The following is a 27,825-nucleotide window of genomic DNA, read 5'->3' on the forward strand; positions in this document are numbered from 1 at the left end:
GGGGGGCGTGCAGGAGGCAGCTGATCGATCTCTCTCATCGATGTTTCTAACTCTCTATCCCTCTCCCTTCTTCTCTGTAAAAAAAATCAATAAAATATATTTAATAAATAAATAAATAAATAAATAAATGAAGAATTCAAGACAGTGACAGCACAGCGTTATAAGTGTGGAGCTGTGAGTGACTGCACAGGTCACACCATGAAGCCAGTCCGGGCTGCGGGCCTCAGACACACACAGAGTTCCCACTCACCTGAAAGCTCTTCTCCCACCGGCCTTCAGCTGGTGTCCATGAGGAGTGAGAGCAGTGCAGATGACTGGAGAAGACAAAACAACCACGATGCAAACGAGGTGATTGGCGGCTATGGAGGAATAAACTCAAAGCCCCACCAGCTCCTACAAAACCAAAGTCGTAACCCACAGGGGGCAGTACATCAAATACTATGGTCACAGGACATTGGAAAATGTGTTTCTAGAGAAGCAGTAAAAGCAAAACCCATCCTCCTCCCCAGGACATAGGCAAACACTTAGTGCTGCTGGGGGAAGGGTAGAAGCAAATATTCTCTACTCTTGGTGGAGCAGGTTCAGGTAACAGATGTTTGCTATTACTGGGGAGTAACAATCACAGTCTACAACCGGGGAAGTGTAAGAGCAGGAGGAAGGCCCTCTCTGATACAGGTAAGCAAGGCCAATGGAAAGCTGAGGGCAGAGCAGGCACACAGAAAAACCTAGCATCTCCACTCCTACCCTAAACACAAGGTAACAGCAGCCAGCCCATCATTAGTACAGCTTGAGGTCTATGGGCTCTGAGCCTCTGAGTAACAATAGACTTCTATTGTAAAAATATCTTTCAAAAATGAACATGAAACACTTAAGACATACAAAAGTTGAAGAAATTCATCACCAGCAGACTTGTACTATAATAGTTAAACAAGTCTTTAAGGCAGAAGAAAATTAAACCAGGAGGAAATATAAATCTATACAGACATAAAGAGCACTACTTGGGTTATTTAAGAAATCTTTGCCTAACCCAAGGTCTCAAAGGGGTCTGTGTTTTCTTGTAAAAGCTTGTATTAGGTCTTGTGCTTAAGTCTATGATCCATTTTCAGTGAATTTCCAGTCGAGGCATGTGCCTGAGCTGCAGGTGTGTGCAGGAGACAACCGATTGATGTCTCTTGCACACCTAAGTTTCTCTCTCTTCCCCTTTCTCTGAAATCAGAGAGAGGCATATCCTCAGGTGAGGACTGAAGAAGAGGAGAAAAATAAATAAATAAGATTCTTCCTAGCTATCTAATATTCTACAGTTCTAGCATACAATCCATATGAAGACATTAACACAAATTGTCTAATGAAAAAAGGTTTTTTTATAGTCTAAAAGATATCAGGTACTACTTGATTTTTTTCTTATGAAAATAAGCCCTATACAAAGATCGTTAACTCAAATTACCTCAACACAATTGTTCACTATGAGATTTTATATCAAATTTCAAAATAAAACTTTCATTTCAAGTATACTACAATAAACCAATGATTTTGTTTAAAATGAAAAGTTTATTTGCTCAGAACACCAAATAGGATGCAAGCAATGTCATGACAAATATACAGAAATATGCAGACCAACATAAAACAGTAATTCTGTTTAAATGAAGGGGAAATCTCTTTCAATGTTATGACAACATACTCCCAAAAAGAATCTTTTCTTCAGCTAATTATACATTTCAATAAAATAAAGGGTAATGGATTAAGAGGAAGTTAGCTTGTGAATTTTTCTTAGAAATAAGACTCCAACTCTATTAATCCATGCCAGTTAAACACTATAACTAAAATTTCCAAAGAAGTGCAAAAGGAGATAAGGGGGTTAGTTACGTTTTTTGTTTGAACAGTCCAGAGGAAAATGGTTACTACAAATACAGCAGGCAAACTGTTAAGACTGACTGATCTAGAACTGTACTAAATTTCAGTCAATGCTCGTCATTGTGCTAAATGCTCATCATTAGTATGGCACATTTTGGTCCATGATATAGTTTAATGCCAAGATAGATCCCAATTTGTTACAGATACACTTAGATTACTGTTGCTTGTGTTTTTTCTTCTAAATATATATATATATATATTTAAAAAGCCAGGATACTTCCACATACAAAGGCAGGTTTTCCCAGGAGGGACTTATAGGAAGTAGTCTGGGGTGCGCCGGGTGACGTGAGGCTCTCCACGACGAGGTGCTGGGTCAAACTGAAGGCTATAAACGGCAAAAACAAACACCCAATAGTTAAAGGATTTGAATTTGTAAACAAACAAATCAATGTTATGATGGGAATGGACAAGTCACTGCTGGTGTTCTCCATGAAACTACCTCACAGAGCTATGGCGAAAATTTAAGCAGATGAAATGTCCAATTCAGTGCCTGGCACAAAACACGTTTGCAGTATTATCACATTGTATGCGGGAAATGTATTTGTACGTTTTACATTGACTGGTAGTAGAGTGGCGCGGGACACGTATTAATACGTTTTTAATAGACTAGCGGTAGAATGTGGGTGACGTATAAATATGTAAACTAAAGTTATCGTAATTTTACTGAACGTTGCCATTTGCGCAAAAAATTAGCAAAAATGGCCCGTGCCACCTGTTAGCGCGCGATAAAAACTACCCGCAAACAATGTGTTATCATCAGTTAAATGGAAGTGCCAAGAGCAGACTTGCTTGTTTTATGCTAGACTTTAGGGAGAGGTATTTAGCCTTTTACTATTAAGAATAATGTTAGCCCCGCCAGCATGGCTCAGTGGTTGAGTGTTGACCTATGAACCAGGAGGTCACGGTATGATTCTAGGTCAGGGCACATGCCTGCGTTGCAGGCTCAATTTACAGTAAGAGCGTGCAAGAGGCAGCTGATCAATGATTCTCTCTCATCATTGATGTTTCTTTTTTTTTTTTTTCCATCATTGATGTTTCTATCTCTCCCTATTCCTTCCTCTCTGAAATCAATTAAAAAGTATATTTAAAAAAATGATGTTACGTGTTTTTTTGTAGATGCCCTTTATCAGGATAAGGAAGCTCCCTTATTTAATTGATTACTTTTATTATGAACTAGAGGACCAGGTTCATTCGTGCACCGGTGGGGTCCCTCGGCCTGGCCGATGGGGATTGGGCCAAAACGGGTAGTCCAACATCCCCCGAGAGGGCACTCTGCAAAGTTGCTGTTGCTCGGCAGCTCCTGCATTGAGGTTCTGCCGCCGGGTGGTCATTGTGCATCATAGCTACCAGCTGGTCGCTTAGGCTTTTATATAGATAGATGGGTGCTGGGGTTTGGCTTTACTGGGATGATCATGTGTTTTTTGTCCTTTATTCTATTCATATAGTTTATCATACTAATTTTATGTTTTGAACCAACTTTGCATTCCTGGGATAAATTCCACTTGGCCATGATGTGTAATCCTTTTTACATCATGGATTATACATTGCTGGATTCAGTTTGCTGATATTTGGTTGCACACATTTATATTTAAATGCATTAACAGTATCCATCTGTAGTTTCCTTAAAATGTCTTCGGTTTTGGTATTAGGGTTACACAGGCCTCAAAGAATGAGTTGGGAAGTAATGCCTCTCTTCTGTTTTTTGAAGGTTTTGTGGACTGGTGTTAATTCCTTTTTAAATATTTGGTCAGTTCCCCAAAGAATTGGGCATGGGCTCTTATTTGTAGGAAGTATTAAAATTATGAATTTAAATTTCTTCACTTGTTACAGGTCTATTCAAATACTCTTTTTAATTGAGTCAGTTTTGGTAGTTTCAAGAAATTTTCCAAGTTACCTAATTGTATTGTTATACAGTTACTCACTGTATCCCCTTATAATGCCTTTTATTTCAGTAAGGTAACTTTGGTAATGCATCTTCACTCCTCTTTTCTTGGTCAGTCCAGTTTTCTTGTTAAAAATAAACAACATTTTTGTTGAAAATAATCAACTTTTGGTTTAGCTGATTTTCTGTTTTCATAGTATTTCATTTTATTTTCACACTAAACTTTCCTTGCACTGAGTTTAACTTGCTTTTCTTTTTCCAGATCCTTAATGTGTAAAGTTAGGTTTTTGATTTGAGATCTTTCTTGATTTGTAATATAGGCTTTACAACTATAAATTTTCTTATAAACACTGTTTTCACTGCATCCCCTAAGTTTAGGCACATTCTGTTTTCACTTTCATTCCTCTCAAATTTTTCTAATTTCTCTTGTGATTTCTTCTTTGACCCACTAGGTTATTTAAAAGTGTTAATTTTCACACATTTATACATTTTCCAGTTTTCCTTCTGTTATTGATCTGCCTAGTTTTATCATTGAAAGTGGTATAATAAAGTTTCCAATGATTGTTGTTGAATTGTCTAGTCCTTCGATTCTGTTAGTTTTGCTTAATATATTCTAAGGCTCTGCTGTTGAGTGCATGTTTATAGCTGATATATCTTCCTGGTGGTGTGATTCTTTTATCATTATGAAATGTTCTTCTTCGTGTCTAATAACAATTTTTGTTTTGAAATCTATTTTTTTGAAATCTGACATTTGTGTATCCAGTGTTCTTGTGGTTGCTATTTGCATGGTGAATTTTTTTCTACCATTTTACTTCTAACCTACTTATAGAAGTAACTGTATTGTATTTCTGAATGTAAGTTGTTTCCTGTAGACATCGTAAAACTATCTTAAAAAACAACAATGGCCTAATAATCTCTGCCTTTTGATTGCATTGCTTAAACTGTTCACATTTAATATTATTAATATGAGAGAATTTATACCTATTTTAAAAATGTGTATTCTTTGTTTCTTGGTTCCTGCTTTAACTGCTTTATTAAAACGATATTTTTTAGTATACCACTTAAATTTCTTTAATAACTTTACAATTATTTTTCATTTTTTAATATGTTTTAATTGATTTTATAGAGAGAGGAATGGAGAAGGAGAGAGAGAAATATCGATAAGAGAGAATCATTGATTGGCTTGTCTTCTGCATGCCCCGTACTTGGGATCGAGCTCACCACCTGGGCATGTGCCCTGACTGGGAATCATACCAATGACCTCTTGGTGCATGGATGATGCTCAACCAACTGAACCACATTGGCTGGGCTATAATTGTTTTTCTTAAATTATTTTATTAGTGGTTGCTCTAGAGCTTACAATACACAACATAAAACTACTACAGATTTATACTAACTTAATTGTAGTGCCTTATAGAAGTTTACTCCTATATAACTCCTTTCTATTCTCCTCCCTTTTATTGCTACTGATGTTATATAGATAGTATATCTGTATATGTTACAGACCCCCAAATACTTATAATTTTACATATTATGACATTAAAGTTGCAAGAGAAAGGAGAACAAGTATATATTTATAGATTTTGTTATACTAACCTTATTTTTATTTTCTTCATGTTCTTCCTTAGGATTCAAGTTACCATGTAGTGTCACTTCTATGTACTGTTACTGCCAAATATACTACACTTGTATATATTACCTTTCCTATAAGTTCAACTATACTTCACAAAATGTGTCCATATTGTGTAATGCAACTGGTTTTAAATCAGTTAAGAAAGTTGCAATCGTGCTTTTACAATTGCCACTGTGTGTGTGCATAGACATTTGATTTACTTTCTGGTGTCATTCACCTTCAGCCTGAAGGAAGACCCTCTTGGCAGGTCTGCTAGCATTGAATTTTCTCCATTTTGCTTATCTGGGCACATTTTTCTTTTGCATTCATTTTGAAATTTTGCTGGATGTAAGATTCTTGGCTAAGTTTTTATTTTCAGCACTTTGAATGAATATATTGTCCCATTGCCTTTCTGATGAGATGTCAGCTGATTATCCTATTTAGGTTCCCCCCCCTTTTTTTTAAAATATATTTTATTAATTTTTTACAGAGAGGAAGGGAGAGAGATAGAGAGTTAGAAACATCGATGAGAGAGAAACATCGATCAGCTGCCTCCTGCACACCCACTACTGGGTATGTGCCCGCAACCCAGGTACATGCCCTTGACCAGAATCGAACCTGGGACCTTTCAGTCCGCAGGCCGACGCTCCATCCACTGAGTCAAACCGGTTACAGCAGGTTCCCTTTTTTAAGTCCTTTTTCTCTTACAGCTTTCAACATTTTTTCTTTTAGACTTTCAGGATTTTAACTATGACATAAACGGTTACGGATTTCTTTAAATTTATCCAAGTTAGAGTTAGTTGAGCATGGGTATGTAAATTAATGCTTATCATCAAATACGAGAAGCTCTCAGCCATTATTTCTTCAAATATTCTTTCTGCCCCCTTTCTCTCTCCTCTCCTTCTAGAGCTCCCATACACTTATATTGGCGTGCTTAAAGGTGTCCTACATTTCTGAGCCTCTATTAATTTTTCTTCTCTTATTTTTCTCCTTGCTCTGCTGTTTTGCTTGATGCTACTAATATTATGAGATGAGGGCCCTCTTAATTGGTCTCTGCCATGATCCTCATTGTTCAACAAAGTACTTAGGCTTGGAGTTCTATGGAAGATCAGTTCCCTCAGGCAGAGCTGAGGAACGTTTTGAGCTGCCTCTCACCCTGAACAGAACTTCTATGCAGTTGCTTTGGAGCTGTTTTCCACCTCCCCCCATTAGTTTATATATATATTTTGCTGAAGCTAGTGTGCACAGTTACAAGGTTGTTTTTTTGTGTGATGACAGCGTTGAAGATCTATTTTCCTAGCAACTTTCAAATATATAGTTCAGTATTAACTAGTCACTGTGGTGTACACTACACACCCTCATAACTTATTTACTTTATAACTAGAAGTTTGTACCTGGTGATCACCCTTCACCTACTTTCTAGTGCCATTCCTATTCTATGAGCAGGAGCTGAGAAATAACACTGCCTGCCGTGCATGTCGGGAGGTAATTTCCATCCTAAGAGCTAGAGAGGGGAAGGGAATCTCGCTGGCTTGACCGCACCCTTCCGGAATAGAGCGTCTGAAACACAGGCCTGAGGTAGGTGTGATATACTGGCATATGATATACTGCCCCCCTGGGGATGAAACCATATCCCTGAAACTGGAGCTAGGGAAGGGGAAAAGCCCCCATCTCTTTGTCCACACCCACGAAGAGCAGAGTGCCTAGCGCAGTTTCCATACACGTGATCCAGGACTAGGGAAATAGTCGTGGCTCAAATTCCACAAACTCTGGCTGTTATTACCCAGATTTAGATTTTCTAGAATAAGTATTTCTCTATCTGTTGTATATACTTAGAACAGTTTCCAAAAATTTGAAATACCTGTTTAAAATAAAATAATGTTCTCTAGCTAAGTAGTTGTTTTTATTGGGGAGATAGTTTGCTATCTTCATTATTCCAGAAGCAGAAATCCTATGTCACATATTCAATTTTCCTCCTAAAAGTGATCATATACAATTAAAGTTTAAGGTAACTTACAAGGAATATTTTAAAGTGTCATCTAATTCCATGATAGCAGCCTGGTTCCCACAACGATAACAGTAATTGGGTGCACTGAAAATGGTAACCACATTCCGATCATGACACCAATTGTATCCCTGCATTAAAAAAAAATCAGTATTTCACTATAAAATTATAATCTCAACACAGAGAAGGTTAAACTTAGAAATTATAAGTATTTTCTGTGGAAATGCAGTCTTCTAAGTTTCTTTATATAGTATCCTTCATTAATATTGTGCACCTGCACGAATACACTACTGTTGGGTAACAGGGTTTTATTGTTACATGGAGCTTAGTAAATGCATTGTTCTGTCTTAATCTATGCTTGCAATCTTGGCTATGATGTGTACTCAATTTCTCCCACCATATGAGTTTCCTTGTAAATTATGTCAAATTTTGCTTTATATATTTTGACTCTATTAAATAAGAACTTAAAAATTTAGAATTATTTCTTCCTAGAGAACTGGGACAGTTTTCTCTAATAACCTGTTTTCATTTCTCATTACACTTTTTATCTTAGAACCTATTCTGATTAGCTGTATATTGGATAATTATCTAATTGGTATACCAATAAACCATTTTCCATCCCTCTACTTCTAATCATTATCCTATCTAATAATAGACAACAGGGTAATTGACCGTACCTTTGCTACGCTTCCCATAGGCTAATCAGCAAGATATGCAAATTAACCACCAACAAAGATGGCTGTTAATTTGCATATGTAGGCGCCAAGCGGCAGAACGAAGACTGAAGGCAGCTCCGGCCAGAGCAGCGAAGGCTTTGAAGGCAGCTGTGGCTGGAGTGAAGGCCTGGGTCCCCGGTGCCGAAGGAAAACTGGTGCAGGCAGCCAGGGGAAGGGAAGGCAAGGCCTATTGCATGAATCTTTTCATGCAACAGGCCTCTAGTATTTTACATAAATCCCAATAGCTGAATTTTGATGATCTAATTTGAGTCTCCTAACAAAATTTTCATCCATTTAACACTGTTTATGATTACTGATATAATTAGATTTATCCTCAGCATAAGAATTGAGGTTCTTTATTATGCTCTCACTCCCCCTCTTGCTTTATTGGGTTTGTGAAGTTTTCTCTTACATTTTGCAAGCACTGCTGTATAAGTACCGCGTGCTAACCGACTGCGCCACTGGAGCTCCTCTCTTACATTCTGAAGCTGCTCCTACTGGTTTGGAAGTAGTATATTCTATTTATATTCCTTTAGTATTTACAAAATAGTAACATCATAGTAGAGAAATCTGGCAGGCATCACCTTAACTAAGTGATCTAAGTTAAAACCACCAGCACTGGGATAAATTTCATTACCGCTGTATGATACACTGAAAAGAACACATCAGTATGTGGCATACCCACCAAAATGCATATCCTGAATCTATAACCATAAGGAAGCATCAGTTAAATCACAAATGAAAACTACTTACACAAAATAAAATTGCTTGTACTTTTAAAAAATGTCAAGATTATACAAAACAAAGAAAATCTGAATGCAGCACCATCCTGAATTAGATTTTAGATATACATATTCAACTAAAGGCCATTAGTGAGATAATTAAAATTTGAATGAAGTGTTTAGGTTAGATAAAAATATTAGATCAATGCAAATTTATTGACTGTGACAAGTATACTGTAGTTATATAAGACAGAAGTCCTTATTTTTATAAATACACATGGAAATTTGGGGGCAAATGAGCATCATGTCTGCAACTGACATTAAAACAGTCAAAATAATGTAACGTGTGCAGGGAAGGGAGGAAGAAGAAAGAAACTGAATAATAAAGCAAGTATTAATTAAAATACTCATATTTGAGGACTCTGACTTCAAAGTGAGTTACAATTTTGCTCTAGCAAACTAGTACTTTCCTTACTTGCTAAAGCAGGCCAAGGTTTTCCTCCTTTCACTTAGATAATGGTGAGGAATGTTCCTACTATTCCAAGTTATGAAGGCTTTATTACAGACATATGTATTTATCAGAAACAAAGATCGCCATCCTGTAGGAAAAGGACATACCTCCATTACAAGTTGGTGAGCACGAGAAACCAGTGTGAGACCATTGGCATGATTGAATGTTTCAGAAATGTCTTGTCCAAATGTATAGCCAGCACCACGTGGTGAAATACCCCATCCACCACGGTCATCTGGGTCTGACCATAACAGATCACACATCGGGCCCTGGCCAAAAAAATTAGGTACTTATTATAAATTATTAGCACTCATATTTAACTAATTAAGCTTTACTACAAAGTGGTTATGTTTCTTTTTCTTTTAATTTAAAGTAAGTTTACCTCATGTGGAACTTCTTGTAAACGATCCAGGGCCCTTATATGATCCAGTGTATCAATGGATGGAGAGAGGCCACCATGGAGGCAGAAAATCTGTACGAATTTATAAAGAAAATAAATTTATTAATTGCTAAAAAGTAATGGAAAGTAAATAATTACAAATGTCAATCCTAATAGCTCTTTTCAAAATAATATTTTAAAATATTCACTGTGGAGAATTTGTAAGATACAATGAAAAATGAAACAAAAACGAGAGAGAGGGCTGTTAACATTTAAATATATTTTTTGTCTTTTTTCTTTAAAATCCCAACACTATATGACCCATCATTACATTTTCTGATGTATAAAATTTTCTTCTCTTATAATAAAGACCCTACAAATTCCTGTTATTGGTTTCAAAAGTTCTTCAGTTTTCTTTGATTTTCCTGAGTGCATAATCATGTTTGCAAAAATTATATGCTTTGCTTTTCTTCTTAATGTTTATACCTTTTAATTCTTTTTATTGCTCAGTGAATTGGCTAAAATTTCCAAAACAAAATCGAATAATACAAGTTAGTGGAAATGTTTTGTTTGTCTTTTTGGGGGTAAAACACCTATTCCCATGTCCAGCCTCTAGAGATATGGAATCAGAGAGAATTATAATACAAGCTTTAGAGGGCATTTTCTCCTGATTTTGAGGAGATGCTTTCTGATGTTTTGGTAAGTATAGTCAGCATATGTTTCTTTATCTAATTAATGCTACTTTATTTTACTCCTTAATAAATGAATTTTTTAAAATATATATAAAACCAAGCTGTGACCTCTTGGTTCACAGGTCCATGCTCAACCACTGAGCCATGCCGGGTGGGCTGAGTTTTAAATAATGAATATTATCTGGTCAAAAGATTTAAACACATATCTGACAACACGAACCTGTGCATGTAACTTATCCAAATCCCTGTTCTGAAATATTGAGTATAAGAGAAAGAGGCAGAAAAAGCCAAGGAGATGAAAAAACACGCCATATAAATCTAGACCCTAAATAACTAGGAGAAAACCTTTCCCTACTTTTAACCCATCCCAACCTTCTACCTCCCCCCCCCACCCATGTAAGCACACACATACACACCTGTCCATCTACTAAAGCTGTAAGTGGAAGATAATCAAACAGATCTGTAAAATATTTCCAAACATTGGCATTTCCATACTTTCGCAGGCACTCATCATAAAAGCCATACACTTGGGTAATTTGCCGGCTTTCGTGGTTTCCTCTTAATATTGTAATGCGTTCTGGATACCGCACCTGGAGAAAAAGCAAACAAAACAAAACAAAAAAACCCATGGTACAAATCATATTTTTATTAGTGTCATGTTAAATATATTAACCTCTGACCTACTTCTTTAAATGGCTCTTTTGTCTGCTAGTAAATTAAATGTTAAATCCTTTTCAGAGTAAAAAATGTTCTCATTCATGACCAGGTCCTATTGATTAAATTATGATGAAATATTTCAGATAGCTGTTCTTCATCACTATTTATACCACCCTCACTGGAATCCTTATTAACTGATACCTAAATCACTATAATAAACTTGTATCTGATTCTGTCTTAAATACCTTCATCTTTATTACTAGTTTCCTAAGTCTTCCCAGAACAATGTAACTTCTTACTGCTAAGTGGATAATGAAGAGCAGAGATTTGGACCTGAGACAAACTCCTCTATAGACTAATTTCCATTTCCCACGAGAAGATTGTATTTGCCAACAAAAACACAAAAACAGGCCTTTACCAAATCTAGGCAAGATTTCAAATGTATTAATAGTCTTTTCCATAACAAAATATAGAGACAGGCCTTATAGTATACTAGTTAGGAATATGTCTGATAAATTATGAAAAGCATCGGATTCTGTAAACCAAATTAACCAAAAGCTGCAAATACGTACTTCCATTCATACATATTTTCTAAACATCCATCATATATGTCCAGCATTAACTCAGTGCTAAAGTTAGGTGAGGTTGCCACAAGTATAATACATGACTTCTGCTCCTCAAAACCTCACTAAAGAGGATGTGAACTAAATAACACAAGGCAATAAACGGCTATGCAACATAAATAAGGGGTGGGGCAGTAGGTTTCATGGTCATTTAGAGGAAAGGAGTGAGGCGAAAATGGTTGAAGACTTCATGGAAGAAGAACTTGAGTTGAGTCTTGACAGGAGGGGTAAGAAATCAGAGTAATCTTGTGAAGAAACTGGATAAGGAAATAAATGGAGACAGACTGAACACTGAAATTCTTTGATTTGACACAAAATGTTTATGCTACCAACTACTGGCAGGCAAATTCAAGCTATACTATAGAGGGCCGGGCAAGGCGTTTGAGCTTGAGTGTACAGGCAACGTGGAATCACTAAAGAATTTGCAAGTGACAAGACGAAACTGTTAAATAAAAGATTTAATCTGGCAGCATATGCAAGGGCAAGGAAAATTTGGAGGGGCCAGATGTTGGGGGCAGAAATATTAGTTACTATTATTTCTATTGCAATAATTACAGTGTGAAGTGATAAAGATACAAATTGGATGGAGACAGTAAAAACAGAAAGACACGGGGATAACAGATTAAGACCTGTTAATGGACTAAACATGAGGGATAAGTGATTAAGTAAAAAATGATTCTAAGACTTCAGCTATGGATTCCCCAAGAGAATGATATACCAGAAGTAGGCAAGAGAGGTCTAATGTAGTATTCTCATCTCTGTTAAAAGATGTAAAATCAACTATTATTTAAGGGGTTATAAATTGAATGGATTACACAGAACAGATGATATGCAATATTGACATTTTTGCCTTTTGTTGGTTTAAAGCTTGAAAAAAAATTAAACTTCATTAATCATACCTTTAATGCCACAAGAAGAGTCACAGTCTCCACTGAATAGTAACCTCTGTCTACATAGTCGCCCATGAACAGATAGTTTGTATCTGGTGATTTCCCTCCAATTCTAAAGAGTTCCATAAGATCATGGAACTGCCCGTGCACATCTCCACAGACAGTGACAGGACAACGGACCTCCTGCACATTTGATTCCTTTGTTAAAATTTCCTTAGCCTGTTAGGAAAAAGAAATCAACAATTAAAAGAAATTCTATCACAAACTTAAAAGCATCATTTCTTATTTATTAAGAGAAAATCTGGGGGAGGGGGGGACCTGTAATGTGCCTTATGAAATCATAAAACTAGTATCACAATGAGATACCACTTTATACCTTCTAGGATGGCTAAATTAACAGGATGGATACTAGCAAATGTTTGTGAGGGAGGATGTGGAGAAACTGGAACTCTCACACACTGTTGGTGGGAATGTAAAATGGTGCAGCTGCTGTGGAAAACAGTCTGGAAGATCTTCAATAAGTTAACAATACACTTACTGTATGACCCAGCAACTCTACTCTTATATATATACTTAAGAAAAATGAAAACTTATGTTTACACATGTTCTCAGTGACATTATTCACAATACCCAAAACATAGAAAACACTCAAATACCCATTAATTTGTGGATATATAAAATGTGGTATTTTATGTTCAATGGAGTATTATTCAGCCAGTAATAAAAAGAAATGAAGTACTGATACATGCTACTGATGTGGAAAACATTACACAGTAGTCTCCCACTATCCACAGAGATTAAGTTCCAAGACCCCAGTGGATGCTGGAAACCGGGAGTACCAAACCTATACTATGTTTTTCCCCTATATCTACATACCTATGATAAAGTTTAATTTATAGACACAGTAAGAGATTAACAACAATAACCAAAAATAAAATAAAACAATTATAACAATACTAGAGGCCTGGTGCACAACAATTTGTGCACTTGGGGGGGGAGGGGGGGAGGGAGGGGTCCCTCAGCCCGGCCTGTGCCCTCTCGCAGTCTGGGACCCCTCGGGGGTGACCACTTGCTGGCTTAGGCCTGCTCCCCAGGGGATTGGGCCTAAGCTGGCAGTCAGACATCCCTCTGGAGCCCGGCAGCCCTCGGGGGATGCCCACTTGCCAGCAGGGAGCAGACCTAATCTGCAGTCGGACATCCTTAGCGCTGCTGAGGAGGCAGGAGAGGCTCCCACCACTACCGCTGTACTGGCAGCCATCAGCCTGGCTTGTGGCTGAGCAGAGCTCCCTGCTGTGAGAGTGCACTGACCACCAGAGGGCAGCTCCTGCATTGAGCGTCTGACCCCTGGTGGTCAGTGTGTGTCATAGTGACCAGTCATTCCCAGTCTTTCTGCTGTTAGGGTCAGTTTGCATATTACCCTTTTACTATATAGGATAGAGGCCTGGTACACAGGTGGGGGCCAGCTGGTTTGCCCTGAAGGGTATCCCGGATCAGGGTGGGGGTCCCGCTTGGGTGCCTGGCCAGCCTGGATGACGGGCTGATGGCTGTTTGCAGCTGGTCACACCCCCTTCAGGGTAGGGGTCCCCACTGGGGTGCCTGGCCAGTCTGGGTGAGGGGCTGAGGGCCGTTTTCAGGATGGCAGGCGACTGAAGCTCCCAGCCTCTTTTTTTTTAAATTTATTTATTTTTATTCTGGGATTTATTTACCTTCTATAGCTGTCACTGGAGCTGAGAATCGGCTCCAGCTCTGAGGCTGTGGCTGGCTGAAAGCAGGTATCTGGGTTTGTTTAGCTTCTATAATTGAAACTTTGTTGCCATCACTGGCGCTCTAAGCTCTGAGCCCGCTGGCGGCTGAAAGCAGGTTTCTGGGTTTGTTTAGCTTCTATAATTGCAACATTGTTGCATCTGGAGCTCAGAGCTGGGCTGCTGCAGGCGGGGAACCTTGGCTTCCTCCGTCACTGGAGCAAGCAAGCCTCCTGTTCGCTTCAGCTGTGTGGCTGCCGGCCGCCATCTATGTTGGCAGTTAATCTGCATATCTCGCTGATTAGCCAATGGGAAGGGTAGCAAAGTTACGGTTAATTACCATGTTTCTCTATTATTAGATAGGATACTGTAAAAACAAGTTATGTGAATGTGGTTACTCATTTCGGGGACCCTTGCTGGAGTCTTCTCATAGGCTCAGTGCTTTCTGGCACAATGCATTGCCATCATTCAGAACACGTTTTCTTTTTTAAAGATTATTCCCATTTTATTTTTATTTAAAAAATATTTTTATTGATTTCAGAACGGAAGGAAGAGGGAGAGAGATAGAAACATCAATGATGAGAAATAATCATTGATGGGCTGCATCCTGCACGCCCCCTACTGGGGATCGAGCCCACAACCTGGGCATGTGCCCTGACCCAGAATGAAACCGTGATCTCCTGACCTGATTCACAGGTTGACACTCAACCACCAAGCCATGCCGGCAGGGCCAGGCCGGAACATGTTTTCTGTTCATGTCTTACACACACATATTTAATTTAATGCCTTTTCCATCTTAACTAAGCTCTCATCACTCACTATGGCTGTAACTTTTGCAGTTTGAGGTGGGACACCAAAACTAGCACGGCCTTCTTTTTCTTTTTCCTTTTTATAATTCCACGAATAGAAGATTCATTCTTTTTTTAAAAAAATGTTTGTTTGTTTTTTACTGACTTCAAAGAGGAAGGGAGAGGGAGAGAGAGATAGAAACATCAATGATGAGAGAGAATCACTGATTGGCTGCCTCCTGCATGCCCCCTACTGGGGATCGAGCCTGCAACCTGGGCATGTGCCCTTGACCAGAATCAAACCCAGGACCCTTCAGTCCGCAGGACGACGCTCTATCCACTGAGCCAAACTGGCCAGGGCAAAAGATTCATTCTTACCTCAGACCTTTGTGATCTTGATACATCATTATTTTTTCTGTGCTTTATTGAGCACTTGATGGCTTCTCATTGGCATATATGAATTGCTAGCATCACTACTCTTGTGCTTTGGGGCCATTAAGTAAAATACTAGTAAGGGTAACTTGAACACAAGCACTGTGATACTCCAACAGTCAATCTGATAACCAAGACGGCTATAAAAGTGACTAATTTGAGGGCGGGTGTACAGCATGGAAACGCTAGGCATAGGGATGAGTCACATCCCAAAGGGACAGAGCAGGACAGTGAGAGATTTCATCACGCCCCTCAGAACATCATACAATTTAAAACTTATGAATTATTTACGTTTGGGATTTTTCATTTAATATTTTCAGACTGTGGTTGACCTCAGGTAACTGAAACTGTGGAAAGTGAAACAGTGGATAAGGGGGTACAACTGTATTAAGTGAAAGAAAGCAGTCGCTAATTGTCATATATGACATGGCTCATTTTACAGTTAAATGTCCACAATAAACAAATCTACAGAGACAGAAAGTAAATTGATTAGTGGCTGCCTAAGGCTGGGAAATCTGGGGGAGGGGTCATAGCTAAGGGGTGTAGGGTTTCTTCTGGAGGATAATGAAAATGTTCTAAAATTATGGTGATGGATCCATATCTGTGAATGCACTTAAAGTCACTGAACTGTCTACTCTAAAAGGGTGAACTGTATGGTATAGGAATTATCTTAATAAAACTGTTTTTTAAAAAGATAATCATATTTACTGGTTAAAATAGGTTAATAAAAAGTCACAAATTACGCAAATTACTTTATAAGGAAACACATTCTCCCACCAACTCATAAGCTAACCTCAACTTCTTTATTTCAACTATTTTATATTTAACTAGAGGCCCGGTGTACAAAATTAATGCACGGTGTGTGTGTGGGGTCTTCTCCAATCTGAGACTCCTCGGGGGATGTCCAACTGCCGGCAGTTGGACATCGCTCTCACAATCCTGGACCGCTGGCTCCTAATCGCTCACCTGCCTGCCTGCCTGATTGCCCCCAATTGCCTCCCCCGCCAGCCTGGTCACCCCTTACTGCCCCCCTAATGGCCTAGTCATCCCTCACTGCCCCCTGCCAGCCTAATCACCCCCAACTGTCCCCCCTACCAGCCTGGTTGCCCCAGCTGCAACCCACCCCACCCCCACCCGCTGGCATGGTTGCCCCTTACTGCCCCTGCCAGCCTGGTCACCCCCAGCTGCCCTCCCTCGTCTGGTCGCCCTCCCTGCTGGCCTGGTCACCCCCAACTGCACCCCCCCACCCCACCAGCCTGGTTGCCCCATGCAGCCTGCCTGTTCAGTCGTTTGGTCATCCCTCACTAACCCCCTACTGGCCTGGTCATAGGCAGCCATCTTGTGAGGACATGATGGGTAATTTGTGTATTACCTCTTTATTATATAGGACTAGAGGCCCGGTGTACAAAAATTTGTGCACTCGGGGGGGAAGGGAGTCCCTCAGCCCGGCCTGTGCCCTCTCGCAGTCTGGGACCCCTTGGGAGATAACGACCTGCTGGCTTAGGCCTGCTCCCGGGTGGCAGAGGGCAGGCCCAATCCCTAGGTGCAGCCCCTGGTCGGGCTCAGAGCAGGGCCGATTGGGGAGTTGGGGCGCTGCCCCCTGTCATGCACAGAGCAGGGCAGATTGGGAGGTTGCGATGCCACCCTAAGTCACGCTCAGGGTAGGGCCGATTGGGGGGTTGGGGCACCACCCCCTGTCACACTCAAGGCAGGGTCGATGGGGAGGTTGCGGCGCCACCCCGTCATGCACAGAGCATGGCCCATCAGGGGGGTTGGGGCTCCGTACCCTGTCACGCACAGAGCAGGGTCAATCAGGGGGTTGGGGAGCTCCCTCCTGTCACGCACAGAGCAGGGCCCATCAGGGAGTGGGGGAGCTCCCCCCTGTCATGCACAGAGCAGGGCCGATCAGGGGGTTGAGGAGCTCCCCCGTCACTCACAGAGAAGGGCCGATAGGGGAGTTGGGGCACCGCCCCCTGTCACACACAGAGCAGGGTAGATGAGGGGGTTGGGGCGCCGCCCTGTATCACCCACAGAGCAGGGCCGATCAGGTGGTTGGGGCGCCGCCACTCTCACACACAGGGCAGGGCCGATGGGGAGGTTATGGCTCTACCCCATCACACACAGAGCAGGGCCCGTAGGGGGGAGGGGGGCTGGGGCACTGCACCTTGTCACCCACAGAGCAGGGCCGATCAGGGGGTTGGGGCGCTGCACCCTGTCACACACAGAGCCACAGGGCGATCAGGGGGTTGGGGAGCTCCCCCCTATGAGGCACAGAGCAGGGCTGATCAGGGGGTTGGGGCACCTTCCCCTGTCACGAACAGAGCAGGGCCGATAGGGAGGTCGTGGCCCCGCCCCCTGTCACACACAGAGCCGCAGGGCGATCAGGGGGTTTGGGCGCTGCCACCTGTCATGCTGATCCCGGTAATCCAAAGAGCATTTAAAAACATAGATTTTGAGTTTGTCTACATATAAGTTCGTATTTCTCTGCATCTTTATCAGACTTTATCATTCTTGTCAATTACTGGGTGTGCAATAGTATCTTTTAATTTGCACTTCTAACACTATTTAAAATGCAGCTTTTCACGTTTATTGGTCATGGGATTATTTTTGTGTGAGATATCTACTCACAAAATTAGACTAATTTTTCAACTTGGTTGTTTATATTATCCCTATTGATTTGTACCAGTTTTATTTTTAGTATTATAAATATTTACCTTTCGCTGGTTTTATGCATTTTAAATATCTTCTCACAGTCTGTGGCTGGTGTTTTTAGTTTGCTTAGAGTTACTAAAGTTTTTTTTTTGTTGTTTCTAAACTTTAAGATAGCCAAATGTATCACTCTTCTCCCTTTATGGCCTGTGCTATTTGGGTCTTGTTTTAGAAACTGTCTCCTACACAAAAGTCAAAAAGGCACTCCTGTATTTTTATCCCACAAGTTTTTGCTTTCATATTTAACAAGTCTTCGATCCAGAGCAGTAATTTGTTGTATGGTATAATGTAGGGACTCATTTTAATTTTATCACTCCTAATGGTTAGCCAACTGGCCTGGCATTATTTATTATACAGCGCCATCCTTTCCTCACTAATTTGTAATGTCACCTCTGCCACTCTTTAGTCAAGACCTATGTCTGTTTCATGATTTCCAAGACCTGGAAACAACCTTGTATATCCTTTCAGCTTCCCTTCCTTTTTTTTTTTCCCCCCCTCTCTGAAAGAGCTGCCTGTCTTTTGAACTGCTCTGCTCTCATCATTGATGGTATCCTTGCCCAGCCACCGAGCTGGAGTCTCAGCTGAAGTTATGGACCTGCGTGGCCTTGGTTCTATGTTGAGCTGCTCCCCCACTTCAAGACACGGATAGAATGCCACATGGTGGGATGTGGGGTCTGGCTTCTTGAGAAGGAGCTAAAGGCTAGATAGCACAATCTGGAAATATGTGTTAGTCACTTCTCCATGGAGTGAACCTCCACTAGTGGGAAGAGGAAGGAAAGAGGGAGCCAGGGAAATAAATTGCCTCCCAAGGTACTATATCATATTGCATTACAGCTTTTCCCACCTTATTTTTTTCCTTCACCTTATATCCTTGGGCTTAGACTCCCCAAATACTCCCCAAATAAAGTGTCAGCACTTTAATCCTTGTCTTGGGTTCCATTCTCATTAGTCTCCTACCCCTGTGTCAATAACAGACTGATTTAATCACTCTAAGAAATCATAATAACTGGGAAATCACAATAACTAATTGGAATACCGATGTTAGAATAAGTAAAACACAATCACAATCAAAGTTTGTATAGGAACTGTAGGATTCACAAAGAAAGTCTATTTCTAGACCCACCTATGCCAATTGGATGCACTGAGCCCATACTTTTCATTGGAAGTGACCCTAAGCAGGACAATGACAAATTATGTTCCAACAAAGGTGTTCTCACCAGTGTTCTAAAACATTTCTAAGATATGCCTTTGATTGGTTCAAATCTCTTAATTTCTACAAAATTCTCTAGCTTTCCTTTTGATTCTAGGCTGCCAAATATTCTTCCAACAAATGCTGTTTCTGCTTAAGCCAGCCTGGTAGACTTCCCAAGAAGTATGCAGCCCATGCTTTCTTTGCCTATAATTAGTCAGAATGAGATACTATGTACAGAAGCCTTCCATAAAATATGGGCTTGCCTCCCAGTTCAAATCTAACTATGGAACCTTACTATCCTATATATTCATTTAGACTAGCTATCTATGTATCTGTATCCCTGCAATATGAAGTCTCACCTTCCACATGTATAATCTGGAAATAGCTATTCTTTTACAAACTAATTTTTTAAAATGATTCTTAGCTGTGTGGCAAAATACATTATTTTATTATGTTACTGAAAAAAATTTTTTGAGGGAAGAAGCCTTAAACTGTGGGTTAATTTTTTCACATAAGAAGACCAGAGGCAGGCAGACCGGGACTGGCACAGCTGCTCAAGCAAGGGCCATCAGGGCAGCAGACTCTTTCCACCCACCTTCTCTGCCACCCTTAATAAACAGAATTGCCATCTCATGGACATAAAATTGGTGGTGCATCTCTGGGCACTGTATCAGGTATCCTATCAGTAAGAAAGCAGAACGGACCCTGCTGGTGTGGCTCAGTTGGTTGGAGCATCACACCGTGCACGGAAGGGTCAAGGGTTCGATTCCTGATTGGGGCGCGTACAGGAAGCAGCCTATTGTTGTTGGTCTCTCACATTGATGTTTTTTTTTCCTTCTCCTCTCTCCCTAGAATCAAGTAATACTCGAGTGAGTATTGAGGAAAGAAAGAAAAAAGGAAAGGGGAAGGGGGAGGTGAAGGAAAGAGAAAAAAGATAAGAGAAAGCAAGCAGAATGGTCAAAAGACCAGAGGATACATTGCCTATCAATCTTACAAAGCTTTCCCAGAAGTCCACTGGGCCACTTTGCCACACCTCACTGGCCAGCTGAGGCCATTTTCCCTGCTGTCACAATCAATCAGAAATGTGACTGGAAAGAGGGTGGAGTCACTAAAGGTGTAATTCCTACTAGAACTGAAGGGAATTTAGAGAAGATTAAGCATCTCCAAAAGGGTCTGAAAAATGGCCCAGAAATGTCTAAGATCAGAAATGAAACCAAATTTATTCCATAAGACAGCTTCTCAATTTTGTTTAGAAAAATAATCAAAATGAATAGTACAAATCATTGGAAAGTTCAAGTGGAGCTGATGCCTTCTATTTATTATGATAAAAAACACAATTCAGCTGATGGTTCCAACTCTGAAAAGGAAATCTGCTTTATATACAACCATGATAATTTATTATTGTTTTACTTTAAATATAGAAATAAGAAGCACCAAAATGTAAATGGCCAATTCAATTGTTCTTTTAAGGATGTATTAGCTTAACCCAGTACAGGCTGTACAAAACTACTGGTTAAGATACAGTAGTTCCCCCTTATCTGTAATTTCAGTTACCTGAGGTCAACCAAGGTCAGAAAATATTAAATGGAAAATTCCAGAAATAAACAATTCCTAAGTTTTAAGTTCTGAGTCATTCTTAATAGCATGATGAAGTCTCGTGCACTTCGCTCCAGAGCCTGACTCATGCTTTGTCAGGTGTACCCACGCTGTATACACTACCCTCCCATTAGTCACTTATCATTAGTAGCCGTCTTGGTGATCAGATCGACTATCCCAGTATCACAATGCTTGTGTTCAAATAACCCTTATTTAAGTCACCAATGGCCCCAAAGCCATTCACATAGCTTTTATTGTAGTATATATTACTATAACTGTTCTATTTTATTATTAGTTATTTCTGTTCATCTCTAACTGCCTAATTTATGAATTAAAACTTTATCATACATATGTATGTATAGGAAAAACATAGTGTATATAGGGTTTGGTACTATCCCAGGTTTCAGGTATTGACTGGGGGTCTTAGGGAGCCTACTGTATATGATATATAGAGTGTGTGTGTGTCTGTTTTACAATACTTCCTGAGCTTTTATCTACATAGTAGTGAAGAAAATATTTGGTCAGGCCAGTGTGGGCCAGCCCAATTTTTCATTTCCTTTCTATAAAACCCCTGCTGTTTTTAAACACGTAAGGTATAACTCACACCCTTTCTTCTGAATCCTAGCTCACCAAGTGATCTTATATTGAGATCACTTTTGCTTGCCTTCAGGGAAAGAACGTGTTGGATGGGTAGAAGTGTACAGTTCACCTGATACTTAGAATTCACAATGTAAAAACCTGTGTGTCTGGGGTTCCCAAGGCCATTCCCAGGTTTGGTGGCGATTCTCAAAGACCCACACAACTTAGCATATTGTCATACTCAAGGCTGTGATTGATTACAGTAAAAGGATGCAAAGCAAAATCAACAAAGGGAAAAGGCTTATGAGTCAAAGTCCCGAGTAAATTAAGCACACGCTTCCGTGAGCCCTCTCCCATGGAGTCACAAAGTGCACTTAATGGGTGCAGCAACACACATGAAATGCTGTCGACCAGGAAAGCTCATTGGAGACCAAGTGCCCAAGATTTGGAGCTGGTCACACAGGTACCCTCGGCCTAGCAAGTACCAACAAAGTTTCACACTGGCAAAAAGAAAGCATGTGTTCAGTATAAAGCACATTGCTTGCATAAACAGTTTAGGCACAGTGAACCAGTCTTAACAGGGAATGGTGGAAACCCGCCCTCCACAAACCCATTTTCCAGACACCAGCCAAGGGCAACCTTGAAATGAGGCCTTTCTACAAATAGGGGTCTCAGGACTGCTATGTTAAATCCTTTCTGTACACCTTGTGATTCTATATTCAATTCTCATGAGTGTTTTCAAATGTCACTTAGCACCTGAAGTTTAGTTATCTCTAAGACATGGATAAGACCATGTTGAATCCTGTTAAGGTGAGAACTGCGGGGATGGCACTTAGTATCAGCTTGAGCTCCCCCATTCCCCAGAAAGGAAACTGTATCTGTAATGCACAGAACTCATTCCCCTGGTTAAAACAATTATTAGGGAAATTCAGACTTGAAAAGCAACATACAGGAAACTTTAGACAACATTTGATCATTAATAAAGGGATGGTATGGAACAAAAGTTTTCTTTATGCAAGTTATTTTAAAGGACCTTTGCACTACATTTACAAGAAGGAGAAGTTATAGGAAATCAGTTCAAAACAACTCAAAATCCCTATTTCATCTAAAGTAGGCTCAAATTTCTCACACACATAAGATTCTGTCTGATTCTAATTTCATTCTTCTTAGAAAAACTAAGTTCAGAAAATAGTTTATATAGTTTAAAATGCAGTGACCATTTTGGCATTAATCTTATCTTCAATTTCTGACATTTTGGTTCCCTTTCAACAAAAGAAGGACTTCTTTTATCAAGTCCTGTATAGTGTTTATATCCTGCAGAAAAGACTGAGGAAAAATTTCTGCAGGATTTTCAAATTATAATAAAGGCATAATTAGCCAATAAAACTACTCCATGTGAAAAGGAGGTTTATAATGTAAATACCTTCATTTTATCTATCAACTAGTGGCCTGGTGCACAAAATTCATGCACTTGGGGTGGGGAGGAGGGGATCCCCCAGCCTGGCCTGTGCCTTGTCACAGTGCGGGAGTCCCGCGATCCATCGTCCCAAAGAGGCAGGCCCCACCCACCCATCCGGGGCTCCTCAATGGATTGCCCCAGAGAGGTAGGCTGGAGCCAGCGGAGGTCTGTGGAACCCCGGGCTGGGCCGCGGCAGAGGCCTGCGGACCCCCAGCGCAGGTGCATGGAGGCCCCCACCGTGGTCCCACCCCCATCCCCAACACTGCAAGTCCCCGCCCACCTGCTACGCACTCAGCCTGCTGATCGGTGGTTACTGTGACAGCGTTCCAACCAATTTGCATATTACCCTATTAGTATAGATGGATATAATTTAACACATAAAAGCAGCCGAGAAATGATTGATTTTAAAGTCTGCTTTCTCTTCATTAGCAGCTCATGATAGTCTAGTTTGGTTAAGCTTCTTTACCTGTCTGCTTTGAAGTTGGATTACATAAGTATGGAAAATGATAATTTGTTGTCAGTAGATTTGGATTTTTACCTCAGAGATGGTACTGTAATCATGTCATTCTTTGTTATAGTGAGAAAGAAAGGAGCTACTTCCTACATCACTATTTTAGACTTACTGATGGACCACCAAACTGACACTACTTGCTCAAGAGAAGTTAAAATGGTACCAATTAGGCTTGTTGGCTGTTAAAACCACTATTTAATGCTGAAACCGGTTTGGCTCAGTGGATAGAGCGTCGGCCTGCGGACTGAAAGGTCCCAGGTTCGATTTCGGTCAAGGGCATGTACCTGGGTTGCGGGCACATCCCCAGTAGGAGGTGTACAGGAGGCAGCTGATCGATGTTTCTCTCTCATCGATGTTTCTAACTCTCTATCTCTCTCCTTTCCTCTCTGTAAAAAATCAATAAAATATATTAAAAAAAACAAACCACTATTTAAAATATATATATATATATATATATTTTAAATTTATCTACAATCTACCAAAGAAAAGCAATCCAAGATATTTTTCTTAACTCACAAAAATCATTCATTTGTTTCAAGATCTAATCTTCATTAAGATGGTTTTAGGTATTCAGAAATTTAGGCCTGCTAGTTCACATTAATGAAGTAAGTAATATCCTAAAGCTATTTCTGCTTATTACAAGGCTGAGGCCGGAATCCAGAAACAGATGCAGAAGTCCTATGTAAAATTTTCATATTTATATTCCTATACAAGTCTCAAATTTTTTCTAAGTAGGTACTTTATAATCAGAATAATGACCTGCTAACAAACAAACAGGCTGTTTCCCTACTTATGTAAAGTATCCTCACCAAAGTTCTTCACAATAAAAGTTTCTCAGGTCAAAGAGCCTCTACCGAGAGTTAAATATAGTTCTAGTCACAGAATGTCCTGCACAGCGCAGGCTGGCTCCGTAGGCTCGCCATCTTTTACAATTGCTGTGCTGTCGCAGGAATGAACCTCAGAAGCAAGTTCTCTATACACATATGGGAAATCAAACCCACAATGAGCTTCAGAAGTTGGACTGCTAATTTAAGTTAATGTTAAAAGCTAGTCTTCTCAGAAGATATGCCTTACTATTTTATGCAAACAATTTTCTATAGACAAGACATTAACCTTGAAGACCAGACATACCATAACTATTCATACCCATATTTTTTGTAGTTATTCTCCAACTGGCATTAAGATGGACTTTATTTTTGCCAGTACCTCAAAATAGGGCTTTTACCAATACACTTCGGTCTTAATTTCAGATGACTCAAGCTTTTATATAATTTGAGTTAGAATAGATATTTAATTTTGAGAAAAAACAAACACAAAACAAAACCCACTATCATATAAAGTAACTTTTTACAGAGTAATATTTCCAATAGACCCCCCCCCCCAAAAAAAACATGTTAGTAAAAAAAAAAAAAAAATTAAACTAAATTTAGTCACAAAGAACTAAACAAAAAGATGATTCATATAATTTGGCTCAACTTTTAATTTTTCTCTTATATCTTTTCTATATGCCTCCATTCTTTCCCTGGAAGGGTAGAGCAAGTATTAAGTAGACCAAGTGGTGATTAAAGTTACTTCATAAAATTGCTACTAATTCCAGTACTTTATGCTTCAGATAACAGTGGCCTCAAGAAATACTGAAGCCACATTTTTCGGGGTTCTCTAGCCACTGTATAGAAAACCTCTTTTGAAGTACCATTCGCCAGAGAAGTCATACCAAACCATCTATTTATTTTGCATCTTTTTCTAAAAGAAAATGGGGTGACAAATTTAAAACAAGATGAAGTAGCTTTTTCTTTATTTTTAGATTTCCATAACTGAATATTCACTGGGTGCTTATTTCTTGTCAGGACTTTACCCGGGTAGTGTCTTACTATTCACAACCATCCCGGGAGATTGGCAAACATTATTGCCCTTGTCTTACAGATGAGGAATCCGAAGTGCAAAGAGATGACACAGACAGCTATCAGGCTTGGAGCCAGGGACTGAACTTGGGCTGCCTAGAGTTCCTGACCCATAAATACTACACTTGTCAGGAAAAAGGAGGATGGGGTAGATATATAAAATAGAACTAGACTGCCCTAACCGGTTTGGCTCAGTGGATAGAGCGTCGGCCTGCGGACTCAATAGTCCCAGGTTCGATTCCGGTCAAGGGCATGTGCCTTGGTTGCAGGCGCATCCCCAGTGGGGAGCGTGCAGGAGGCAGCTGATCGATGTTTCTCTCTCATCAATGTTTCTAGCTCTCCCTTCCTCTCTGTAAAAAAATCAATAAAATATGTTAAAAAAAATAGAACTAGACTATAGTTAGAAGACAGACTATATGTACAGTACCACAAAGGGATGCACAGTTGCTAGAAAAGGGCTACAAAAGCAAGCACTGCCCAGGAGGGTAGAGGGAAAGGAATCCTATCACATTTCTCCATCCCGTTGGCCAGTCCATCAAAGGGATGGAGGACAAAAATAAGTGACTGGGGATTGTCACTTCGAAAGTCATGTTTGGTGCAAAAGTACAAGTATTCAAAGAAAAAAAAGGATAGCATACAAGCTTAAATATACCTGTACGGTTGCAGGTACTGATAGTCCAATTTATTTAGGAACTGAGTAAAAATAATTTCTCTTGAAAAATACAGCAAGCTTCCTGAAGTGAGAAGACTCACGTGTGACTTAGTGGCACGATATTCTTCTCTAGGAGCACATCTTACAATGATCAGGGTCGAAGGGAAAACAGATTCAACTCCCACCTGTGCCCCCAACTTCAAATATATACATAACATTCACACTGAGGTTAACGGGCTCAGCTAATTTCAAAACTGGGTATTTCCCTTGGTAGCTTTCGAGATTTAAAATGTAAACCTTAAGATCCATGAAATTACAGGTTATCACACAAGAAAACCGAACGTCTGCTTGAAGCTGTAAGTAAACCGTTTGTGTGGCGAAAAATACCATTTGCTTGGCAGTTCTACCGACAGAAATAAATTCTCCAGGTTGAATAACGTTGTGGCTGTAATATAATGGAACTTGTTCAAAACACTACCTTAACATTGGCTATTACCCCTCCGTCCCTTGCTTACTTTTAAGAGCGCCCTCTTAATAAAACTGACAAAGTCTGTCATTCTCCAGTGCGCTTATGAGGCCTCCTGACTTCACACATAATGACCAAATCTTGTAAATTAGGTCTTAAAAAACACAACCCAACCCAACAGTATTAAAGAATAAATAACCTCATTACTCCTTCAGAGGGGGCACTTTTACATAAAAATGTATACAAATCAGTCCAGGACTATAAAAGATGAATGAGGAAAAAGTCTAGATCTTAAAGTGAACAAGATCAAGAGTCCAAAACAATTCCAGCGGCTAAAAAAAACCCCACAAAAACAAAACAAAACAAACCCCACGCCAATGGATGCAGAATTCAGCAGGTTGCCGAAGATCACACCCCCCGTTTGCAAACGGCTAACCACCCGCCTGTTTCATTCTCCGCGACAAGAACAAGAGTCACACGGAGCAGAAGCGGGAAGAACACCGACCGGCGCCAGCCCCCGGGAAACACGCACCCCCCACGCACCGCCGCGAGCCGGCACTGCGGCCAAACGTCAGGCTTTCCCTGCCCTTTTCTGAAAAGCAACGCGAAGACCCGCCGCCAGCCGAGAAGTCACCCCCCGCTCGGAAGCCCGTCTTCCCCGCGCCCGGGCAGCGGTCCCCGGGGGCCCGGTTCGCCCGCGGAAACCCGCCGTCCGGCGGCGAGCCCGTGGGCAGGACGACATCGGGCTCCTTTTCGGCCCATTTTCGGGCCGGAGGCGGCGTCGGCCCGGGACGGCCGGGAGGGCACCTCGAGCGGGGACCCCCGGCCCACGCGGGAAGCGCCGGGTGGCAATGACCCCGGGAGAGGGTCGGCGACCCTCATCCACCAGGGGCGGGGGTCCCCCGCGCGTCTTCACGGACACCCCCCACCTCCTCGGCCAGCGACGCGAGCCGTCCGGCCGGGGCCGTGGGGAGTGTCCGGCCGGGAGGCACCGGAGCCCGGGGTTGGGGCGCGGGGGGTTGTGGAGGCAGCTCCCCGCCCCGGAATGGCCCCCCCCCCAGGACCCCCGCTTCTCTCTGACCTTTTCGCACAGCGTCCGCACTTGATTCTCGTTCAGCTGTTTACACTCGTTCAGCTGCTCGACCCACTGGTCCAGCTCCTTGGTGGCCGCCTTGTCGTCCATGGCGGCCCGATCCGC

At 40.9% G+C, this 27,825-nt stretch overlaps 1 protein-coding gene across 1 annotated transcript; it reads right to left on the minus strand.

Moving 5' to 3' along the window:
- Window positions 1-1,528: 1,528 nt before the first annotated feature.
- PPP2CB (protein phosphatase 2 catalytic subunit beta) lies at window positions 1,529-27,825 on the minus strand. Its single transcript, XM_081083441.1, has 7 exons — window positions 27,709-27,825; window positions 12,610-12,819; window positions 10,847-11,020; window positions 9,742-9,831; window positions 9,467-9,628; window positions 7,423-7,541; window positions 1,529-2,236 (listed from the first exon to the last, which is right to left on the minus strand). The coding sequence occupies exons 1-7, from the start codon at window positions 27,808-27,810 to the stop codon at window positions 2,164-2,166; spliced, it is 930 nt and encodes a 309-aa protein (XP_080939567.1). The 5' UTR covers window positions 27,811-27,825; the 3' UTR covers window positions 1,529-2,163.

This window comes from Myotis nattereri (assembly GCF_964212035.1).
Source record: "Myotis nattereri genome assembly, chromosome: 2".
NCBI lineage: Eukaryota > Metazoa > Chordata > Mammalia > Chiroptera > Vespertilionidae > Myotis > Myotis nattereri.